This window comes from Delphinapterus leucas, chromosome 14 (genome assembly GCF_059928025.1).
Source record: "Delphinapterus leucas isolate spDelLeu-1000000601 "Yukka" chromosome 14, BTC_Dleu_Yukka2, whole genome shotgun sequence".
In the NCBI taxonomy this organism is placed as follows: domain Eukaryota; kingdom Metazoa; phylum Chordata; class Mammalia; order Artiodactyla; family Monodontidae; genus Delphinapterus; species Delphinapterus leucas.
In genome coordinates this window covers 17,909,165-17,919,396 of record NC_143142.1, presented here as the reverse complement: position 1 = coordinate 17,919,396, position 10,232 = coordinate 17,909,165, and the positions used below count along the sequence as shown (strand labels likewise).

The 10,232-nt window shown below is 45.0% G+C and overlaps 1 protein-coding gene across 7 annotated transcripts in view; it reads left to right on the top strand.

The window, feature by feature from the left end:
* Positions 1 to 360: 360 nt before the first annotated feature.
* USP30 (ubiquitin specific peptidase 30) overlaps positions 361 to 10,232 on the top strand; it is a 28,463-nt gene continuing 18,591 nt past the window's right edge. For 3 of the 7 annotated variants that reach the window (XR_002641588.2, XM_022550799.2, XM_022550798.2), the window contains exons 1-2: positions 592 to 3,440; positions 4,585 to 4,767. Coding sequence is in view for 6 of the 7 variants with exons in the window: in XM_022550799.2 (XP_022406507.2) it covers positions 3,242 to 3,440; positions 4,585 to 4,767 (382 nt within the window). In the remaining variant the exon portion in view is untranslated. The other 4 variants (XM_022550800.3, XM_030764330.2, XM_089894600.1 and 1 more) reach the window with 4 other exon arrangements.

The window sequence follows — 10,232 nt, the reverse complement described above, 5'->3', positions numbered from 1 at the left end:
GTTTCTCTATAGGTGTCGTCAGAGATGTGCCACATGCTCATTAAAGGCCCTTCCTCTGCGATCCATTTCCACTCCGACGACAATTATAACTAACGGTGGCCAAGTTGTGATCCCGTTTTCAGGCGGGGGTCGCCCTCTTTACACCGAAAAATAAAAATGACCCAGGGCCCCTTCTGCAAATGGGATATGTGTAACTATGTACAGGGCCCGAGCAAAACTTGAAAACCAAACGACCCCGGGCCGCACGGTCTCCCTTAGTAACCGCCGAAGACGCCCGTGACTAAGGGGGAAAAAGAAAAACAAGGCGGTGGTCCGTCGACTCCAGTCCTCCGGCGAGAACCACTTCCGTTTCTTCCGGGAGCCCGTCCTTCTGTGTACCTTCCCCGGAGGAGCTGGGACTTTGGCCGCGGGTTCCGCCGTGTCGGGAGTCCCCGCAGCCCTGGGTCCGGCCGCGGAGATCGCGGCGGGGGTGGCGGCAGGCCTCCCGCGCAGCCGCGATGCTGAGCTGCCGGGCTGAGGCGGCGATGACCGCGGCCGACAGGGCCATCCAGCGATTCCTACGGACCGGGGCGGCCGTCAGGTGAGCTTTGGGGGGCGGGACGGCCGGGGAGGCCGGGACCAGAGGAACCAGGGTACCGAGGCTGGCCTGTGGCGGCCCTTTCACGCCCTAGTAAGGGTCCCCAGGGGCCGGAGTGAGCATTCCAGAGGTTTCTGCGTCCCGAAGTGTTGGAGGCCCAGGCCTTGGGGCGGGAAGGGCGATGGGCCTCCAGGGCCTCCAGGCAACGGCGATTCTGTCGGCACTCCCCAATTGTGCTGGCGCTCCCAGTTTTATCAGTGCCCCCTCCACCCCCCTCCTCCGCCTGCCAGTGCCTCCTGTAATCCTGTCATTGTCCCCAGAATTTGCAGGGATCCTCAGCCTTGTCAATGGCCCCCTCGGAGCTCTCAGCGCCTCGCAGGCCTTACCGTACCCCTTCATCCTTTCAAGATACCCCCAATCCTTCTGGGCTCCCTAGTCATGTCAGTACCTGGCCTGCTAGGGTTCCCCAACCTGTCAAGCTCCCCAGTCCTGCCATGGTTCTCACAACCCTGTAAAGTGCCGCGGGCTTGCTAGCGCCCCCCACCCGCACTTTGTCAGTACCCGTCTTCGTGTCACACCCCCGCACACACTTTTGCCAGGGATCCCTTAGTCTGTATGGGTCCCTAATCTAATTAGTGGCTTCTTATCTTGCAAGGGCACCCAAACCAATCAGGACCCCTTAACCTGTTAAGGCTCCCAGTCCTGTTAAGATCCCACATTCCTGCTAGGACCCCCAATAGTACGGGTTCTCAACCCTGTCAGTGTCCCTATGTCCCTTGTCTTATCCACCCTCCCTCGGGCTCTAGGCTTCAGAGCTGAGCAGTGTGGCTCCGTCCCTCCGCCCAAGCCCCCTTCGTGACCCTAAATGACTGAGACCCATTGCTCAGGTCAGCTTCCTCCCTCTGGAACTGGAGCAGTCTAAAGAGCTTATCATCCCAGGGTTGGAAGTCCTCAGTGGCGATCCTGTCCAGTGCCCCCATTCTGTAGTTGGGACACGGGCCTTGCAGTGGCCATGCCTGTGGTCCTACAGCTGAGCTGATAGCAGAGCTGCGGGGAGAAGCCAGATCTTTTCACTCCCAGGCCCCACTACTCTCCTCGTGTTGTGGAGTTTCCAGAGTTGGCCCTGGGTTTTTTATCCATGCCCTACTTAGGACCTAGGCAGGCCCTCTCTCCCATCCTTTTGACAGTCTGTCCTTCAATTTCCCCATGAGCTTCCTGGTTTGAAGCACAGACTTGGCAGCCCAACAGACATGAGTTCAGATCCACGTGGCCTCACGTGAATATACCTATTGTGTAAAAGTCAGCACAATGTTGCATTAAGAAACTTCAAGAATAACTTTCATGAATGAAGCTGAGATTATAATACTTGATAATTGCAGCAGCTAATATTTGTTAAGCTCTTACTATGCACCCCATGCATTAGCACCTATTCAGTCTTTACAATAATTCTGTAAGGTAGGTCTCACAATTGTCCCCATTGTACAGATGAGGAAGCTGAGGCTTAGAAGGTGCAGTGACACCATAGGGAATAGCAGTACCAGAACTGAACCAGATTATGGAATTCTACTTTCTTAACCAAGTTCTGTGCGCATTCTACCGCCACTGTCTTGGGAGAACAAAGATTTAATTGAAATTCAGTCATCAGTTGTGTATCACATCAGCCATGACACTGGAAAAATGTTGGTTGTTGTAGACAGAGTTACTAGTATTACCAGTGGCTCTTCCCTGAGTTAATGTTGACTGAGTTGAGGTCAAAACAATATTCACATGATCCACACATGGGGATAAGAATATTTTAAACATACACACACACACATATATGTAGCTAACACATATATATAGGTATATATTGCACAGATACATGTAGGTACATATATTGGTTGCCTTATTTAGTGGAAATACATAACTGTGTATGAAGACAGTGTTTTAAGTTACTGATGAAATTTCTTTATTTGTAGTAAAAGAATAACTTCAGTATTCGAGTCAAGCCTCAAATGAAGAAAACTGTAATATAATAAATATTTAGAAGATCTTTTATACTATTGTATGCCTCTCCCTTACCCCGTTTAATAACCTAAAAGATAAATCCATTTCTATATTTCTCCAGGTCCCAGTCATTCAATAAGTATTATCAAGAACCTACTATGTGATCTAAATACTTGGAAACACTTGGGATATGTTAGTGTGTAAAACAAAGATCCCTGCCCGTGGGGACTTTGCATTTCAGTTGCGGGAGACCGAAAATAAACGTGGTGAATAAATGAAAGTTAGGTTGGAAGGTGGTGAGCTCTGTGGTAAAAAGAAAACATAGAACTGGGTAAAAGGGCCACGAGTGCAGGTTCTAGTAGTTTGTTAGAAGTGAAGGGAGGGGGAGGGAGTGAGCCAAGCAGTGGGACCTGGGGAAACAGCATCTGAGGCAGAGGGAACGCAGTGCAGAGGCCCTGGGGTGGGAGCTTGGCTGTGGCCGGGGTGGCGACCGGTATGGCAGCAGAATGAGAGGCAGAGCAGGAGGAAAGCCCTGGCCGGTGGGGCTCTGGGGAGGTTGTGCTCTGACTTAGGTTTCAAATCCTAATGTCTAAATGTGCTGATTTTCAAGACATAATCCTATACTGTATATTACTTTAATCTGAAAGCTAGGTATTTGGCAGGACAGTGGTTATTTTGATGAAATGTTATTTCTGTGTACCTGTACCTGTATATACACATATTGCATTTGTGATGAGGAAAGACAGTAAACTTATTTTCTTTTTTAGATATAAACTCATGAAGAACTGGGGTGTTATAGGTGGAATTGCCGCTGCGCTAGCAGCAGGAATATATGTTATTTGGGGTCCCATTACAGAAAGAAAGAAGCGTAGAAAAGGTAAGAATGAAGCCTTTGGATCATGGTCTATAGACTGGACCCAAACTCTTATTGTTTAAAAACAGTACAGAAAGGGGAAGACATTTTTGGTTCTCTTGTATCTTCAATTTTGTCAGTAGTACTTTCTTTTAAACAGAAGTTAATTTTAATGACTCATTATGTTATACCCCGTAGTAAAAAGATTTATATTTCACCCGCACTAAGGTCATGAGTTTGAGACATGCTTCGTAATGAAAAATTTCAAGTGGCTTGATTGTCTAAGTGTTCTCATTGCTATGGCCATTGTGTTTTTCAGTTGTACAGCTGCCTAATAGAGTGACGCCTTTGTGCTTTCACTGAATAGCTGCTAGTCACTAGTAAATGTTTCAAGTTTGTTTCTTCACTAACACAAAAATCTATTTCCTTATTTTTAAAAATGCCCCCCTTTGTCAGTGTTGCTCTACTTATATTGATTAAAATTCAGCCAAAATAAATAAATACATAAAAGGGACAGGTGTAGCAAAATGTTGATCACTGTTAATTCTGGGGATGGTTGTAACTGGGGTTCATTAGATATCTACTCTTCTTTTGTGCATGTTTGAGAGCTCTCATAATAAAAAGTTTTTTTTGTTTGTTTTTGTTTTTTAATTTCAGCGGAAGAGGGAAGTATGTCAGATTTTGTTGATCTCTTTGCAGAAGGACTGATCAGAATGGCAGTAGTGGTGTCTTTCCCACTGATTATAAGAACAAAATCATTGTCCTGGGGAACAGGAACAGAACAATTGTTTCCTTCTGTTGTGAGAAACATTGCTTTCTTAACAAAGAAGAGAGAGAGTGAGGGAGAGAAAGAGAGAGAGAGGTTACTAAGTGTTTCTGAACATTCAATGGAAACCAGGCTGTGCCAGACACTCTGGTGCATTTCAGTAGTCACACGCGGCCCGGACTTGTCCTTCTGCGGCTTACGGTCTCCTGAAGGAGCAGTGGTAGGACTGGGCCTCGGCTAGGACAGGATGCCTGGCCCCCAGCTCTCTGTGGATGAGGACTTTCTGAGGTAGGGGTTTTCAATCCAAGGCCACGGTGCAGGAATTCTGGGTCCCAAATGGGAGAAGATAAAGGAGATGGTCCAATGCGATGCGCTGTTCTCTTGTTCCCCCCACTTTTTTAGGGCTTGTGCCTGGCCTTGTCAACCTGGGGAACACCTGCTTCATGAACTCCCTGCTGCAAGGCCTGTCTGCCTGCCCCACCTTCATCAAGTGGCTGGAAGAGTTCACCACCCAGTACACCAGGGGTCAGGAGGAGTCCCCCCAACACCAGCGCTTGTCCTTGACACTGTTGCATCTCTTGAAAGGTACCTACCTGGAAATGTAAAGGGCGTGCTGTGCATTTTCAGAGCAGCAGCCCAGATGGCAGGCAAAAGGTTAATGGCCTTTATGTAGAAAAAGATCATACCTATCATTATGATAAAAGCACTAAGGGCCCAATAGTTAGAGACAGGTGTTTTTTTTTAAAATCAAAGCTGTAATCGTTTATTTTAAAACTTGTCAGTTTAGTAACAGCTTTTTAGGGAAGGAGAAAAATCCACTTCCATTTAAGCATTTTGACTGTAAGAAGTACTCTGGTTTCACAAACATCAAAGTTTAAAAACAAAAAGTGTCTTAGCCTAGGAAGTAAGGTAATTCACAAAAGACATAATACAGATTGTATTGAGATAGATACAGAATGCATCTAACAAACAAAATAAGCAATTTGGCCATCATCAAAGAAATATAAATAACATAATAGTGAGGTACCATTTTTTGGCCTGTCAGCAAAGATTGGAAAATCCACAATCCTGACCAGCTAGCTGTTGGGTGACACGTCCATAAATGCTGGTGGTGGCGTAACTTGGGGCAGCCTTTCTGGAAAACAGTGGAACCACACAGTAATAGCTTGCAAAATGTTCAGTACCGTTTGACCAAGTAATTGGTGGATGATGATTTACACTAGCCTGCAGTGGAGTTCTCAGGGCAAACAAGTGTGGGAATGGCCCAATACTGGCCCCGAGCTTGGAGAGTCACAGTGTGCACGGGCTTGGTAAAGGTTTTAGGAAGCCACCAATCTAACTTCATTTTGAAACCACTTTTTTTGACTGTAGAGCTGGGTTTCCTCCTGTAGCATCTGGACCACCCCACACGCAGATACCAAAGTCTGCAGATGCTCAAGTCCCTTATATGAAATGGTGTAGTGTTTGTGTATAACCTCTGCACATCCTCCCATAAGCTTTAAATCATCTCTATGCTACTTATAATACCTGATCCAATGTAAATGCTACGTCAGTAGTTGCCGGTGCCTGGCAAATTCAAATTTTGCTTTGGGGAACTTTCTGGAATTTGTTTTCCTGAGTATTTTCTTTTTTGGGGGCTGCACTGTGCAGCGGGATCTTAGTTCCCCGACTAGGGATTGAACCTGGGCCCCTGGCAGTGGAAGCGCGGAGTCTTAACCAGTGGACCGCCAGGGTTCCCTTCCTTAGTATTTTCAATCCTTGGTTGAATCTGAGGATGCTGAACCAGTGGGTATGGATGGCCGACTATATGTGCAAAGATCTCCAACACCTAGTGGTAAGGGGGGGAAAAAGGAAAGAATATGGTTATCCAGCAGTAGAATGATTAAGCAATCAATGGAATGTTGCATAGCCATTAAGAATCATCTTTATGAAATGTTTGTTTTGTTTTTAATTTGGGAGAGGGCATAGGCTATCCTATTAAGTTTGAAAGAGTGGGGTACGAAATATGGTATAATTTTACTTCAGCCAAAGCAAAAATTTCCACAGATAAAGGCTGGACAGAAAAAGCCAAAATGTTAGCCATGGCTATTTTGGCATGGTGCAGGTGACAGTTTAAAAACATGAAAAAAAAACTTTCAATAATAAGTGTGTATTACACAGTCAGAAAAAAAATTGGATTTTAAAAACACTCAGCTAAATATTGCTTCACTGAGGTATGATCTCAGCTTGACACAGAAACCTGTATGAAAAGTAAGTTCTGCTCTTCTGTATAAGAGGCAACTTGAAAAAAAAAGAAGAGGCAACTTGAAAGTAATTTCTTTTACTGCCCTGTTGAAAAAAAAAACATACCATCCCAAAGACTGTGTGAAGAACTGACACGTCCACATAGGTGTCATAATGTAGGGTTAGGTGTTGTCCTCCCATTATATTCTTCCTTCTCTGCTTCTGCTTCTCAGTGTCTTTTATCTTGGTTTTTAGAAATAGTTTTTCATTATATAAGCAATTCATGAGTAAATTCTTCTTGTTGAAAAATTAAAGCATTACAAATAAGGCTAAAATTCTCTTTATCACTACCCGCTCCCTTCCTTCCTTCCCAAAAGTAAAAGATAAGTGTAACCTTCCAAACCACTTTCTGTGCATTTAACTATGTTTCTAAATACCCACAGAAATGATATATTGTTTTGTTTGTTTATGACCAAATAACATGATATGTATTAGAAAAATGGCCATTTCATTACTTGTAGCTCTGCCTCATTCACCGTTTTTTTTTTCTTTTTGTGAGTTTACTGGTCTCATGTATTTTGTCTTCTGTGAACTGCCAACTCATATCCTTTGCCCATTTTTAAAAATTGAGGTGAAGGGGCTTCCCTGGTGGCGCAGTGGTTAAGAATCTGCCTGCCAATGCAGGGGACACGGGTTTGAGCCCTGGTCCGGGAAGATCCCACATGCCACAGAGCAACTAAGCCCGTGCACCACAACTACTGAAGCCCGCGTGCCTAGAGCCCGTGCTCCACAACAAGAGAAACCACTGCGATGAGAAACCCGCGCACCACAACGAAGAGTAGCCCCCGCTCTCCACAACTAGAGAAAGCCCGTGTGCAGAAACGAAGGCCACATGCAGCCAAAATTAAAATAAATAAACAAATAATAAATAAATAAATAAATATTTGAGGTAAAATATTCATAATGTAAAACTTACCACCATAACCATTTTCAAGTAAACAGTTCTGTAGTATTAAGTATATTCACATTGTTGTGCAACCATGACCACTATTCATCTCCAGAAAGCTTGCATCTTCCCGTGTTGCAACTCTGTATCCATTAAACAATAACTTTCCAGTTTCCACTACCCCCAGACCCTGGTAACTACTATTCTATTTTCTGTCTCTATGAGTTTGACTATGTACCCTATTTAAGTGGAATCATACAATATTTGTCCTTTTATGTCTGGTTTGTTTCACTTAGCATAATGTCCTTGAGGTTCATCCACATTGTAGCATGTGTCAGAATTTCACTCCTTTTTAAGGCTGGATGTGAGTAATATTCCGCTGTGTGTGTATATGTATGTATATACACACTACATTTTGTTTATCCATTTATAGGTCAGTGGATGCTTGGGTTGTTTCCACCTTTTGGCCATTGTGAATAATGCTGCTGTGGAGACTGGTATACAGATATCTGTTCAAGCCCGTGCTTTTAACTTTGGGGGGTATAGACCCAGAAGTGGAATTGCTGGATCAAATGGTAATTCTGTTTACTATTTTGAGGAATCACCATACTGCATTCCACAGCAGCCTTGGCATGTTACATTCCCACCAGCAGTGCACAGATGTTCCAGCTCTCCACATCCTCACCAGCACTTGTTATTGTCTTTTTTTTTTTTTTTTGCGGTACGCGGGCCTCTCACTGTTGTGGCCCCTCCCGTTGCGGAGCACAGGCTCCAGACGCGCAGGCTCAGCGGCCATGGCTCACGGGCCCAGCCGCTCCGCGGCATGTGGGTTCTTCCCGGACCGGGGCATGAACCCGTGTCCCCTGCATCGGCAGGCGGACTCTGAACCACTGCGCCACCAGGGAAGCCCCTTGTCTTTTTGATGAGTGTGAAAGTGATATCTCATTGTGGTGTTGATTTGCATTTCCCTAATCATAGGTTATGTTGAGCACCTTTTCATGTGTTTATTGGCCATTTCTAGGGGTTTTTGTGTTTTTTTTATGAAACGTCTATTCAGATCTTTTGTCCATTTTTTAATTTGGTTTTCTGTATTTTTGTTGTTGTTGAGTTTTAGGAGTTCCTTATATATTTTGGGACTCAAGCCCTTATCAAACATGTGATTTACAAACGTCACACACCTTTACAGCTGCATAGCATCCATAATCGCAAGATATCCCGGTTTAATTAGCCATTTGCTTCCGGTGCCTTGTCTACATAAACAGGCTGCAGTGAACATCCTTGTACATGCCCATCGTGCACATAGGCACCTCTTTTCCTGAGGTAGATCCTGGGAAAGTCATACTGCTGGATTGTAGGATATGAAAATTAGTAGACATTGCCACATTGCCACACAGCATTTTAGGCAAAATTGGGCTGAAGGGGACATTCAGATTTTCCTTGGGAGGGTAAAAGCTAACAGAAGGGCTGCCTCGGAATGTAGGAGGAAGAAGGAAGGAACAGGACCTCTCCTGACGGGTCTCCTTCATACTGGAGGGTAAAGGTCTGACCTCAGGGTTTATTTTGCACTGATGACTGGCTACTGGCTGCCAACGCTGCTGCTTCTCCACCGCAGGTCACCACCCACGGCACCAGCCATGTTCTGAGAGGGGTGGCGTTGGCAGTGTTCAGACCCTCCAGAGTCAGAGTCTGAAGTATTCAGAGCTATCTCTCAAGTTCCCTGACTGCAAATCAAGGAGGAGAAACAGGCTGGCTTAGTTTATCTGGAGAATCACTGAGCTCCCAGAAACTGCACTGAGAGGGCAGGCTGCTGTATTTTTGTCTCCTCTGCACTAGCAGCACTGGCCCAGTGTGATATACTGGTCCATAATATGCTGTGGGACGGGGGGTGGTCAAGATCAGGAATTAACGAACTATGGCCCTTGGGCCAAATTTGGCCTACCGCCTGTTTTTTTTTTTAATAACTTTATTTATTTATTTTTGGCTGCATTGGGTCTTTGTTGCTGCGCATGGGCTTTCTATAGTTGCGGCGAGCGGGGGCTACTCTTAGTAGCGGTGCGCGGGCTTCTCATTGCAGTGGCTTCTCGTTGTGGAGCGCAGGCTCTAGGTGCGCGGACTTCAGTAGTTGTGGCTCACGGGCTTAGTTGTTCCGTGGCATGTGGGATCTTCCCGGACCAGGGCTCGAACCCATGTCCCCTGCATTGGCAGGCGGATTCTTAACCACTGCACCACCAGGGAAGTCCCACCGCCTGTTTTTGTGAATAAAGTTTTATTGAAACACAGCCATGGTCATTTGTTTACATATTATCTATGTAATATGTAATATTACATATTATTTATGTAATATGTAATATTACATATTACTTATCTGTCGCCTATGGCTGCTTTTTGTGCTACATGGGCAGAGATGAGTAGTTGCTACAGACACCTGCAAAGCCTAAAATGTTTACTAGCTGACCCCTTACAGAAAAAGTTTGCCAACCCCCATCTAGATGTAATTGTAATATAAATTCATAAGCCCATCAGACTTTTATTTTTGTCTATTAGGCTTGATTCTACCTTGATTGAAAAGTAAACCACTCAGAAGACCATTTCAGGCTGCCTCATAGAGCTTGATGCTTTGCGGTGATAATCAGAAACTCAAATGCAAACAAATCCAAGAGAAGGCCTTATGGCCACAGGAGAGAGTCCTGTAGAGAGGGGTTAGGGCGGTGAGTGTAGGGTTGGACCAGATGGTTGTTTAAAGGCTGGTTGTTTAAAGGCCCCCCTGTCCCTCAGAGTTGTGAGTTAAAATCATTGTATTCACTACAAATCCTGCAACAGTAAATCTATATTGATGATAGTAATTCAGATATCTGAAAGTCAATTACTTCATTTAAATGGT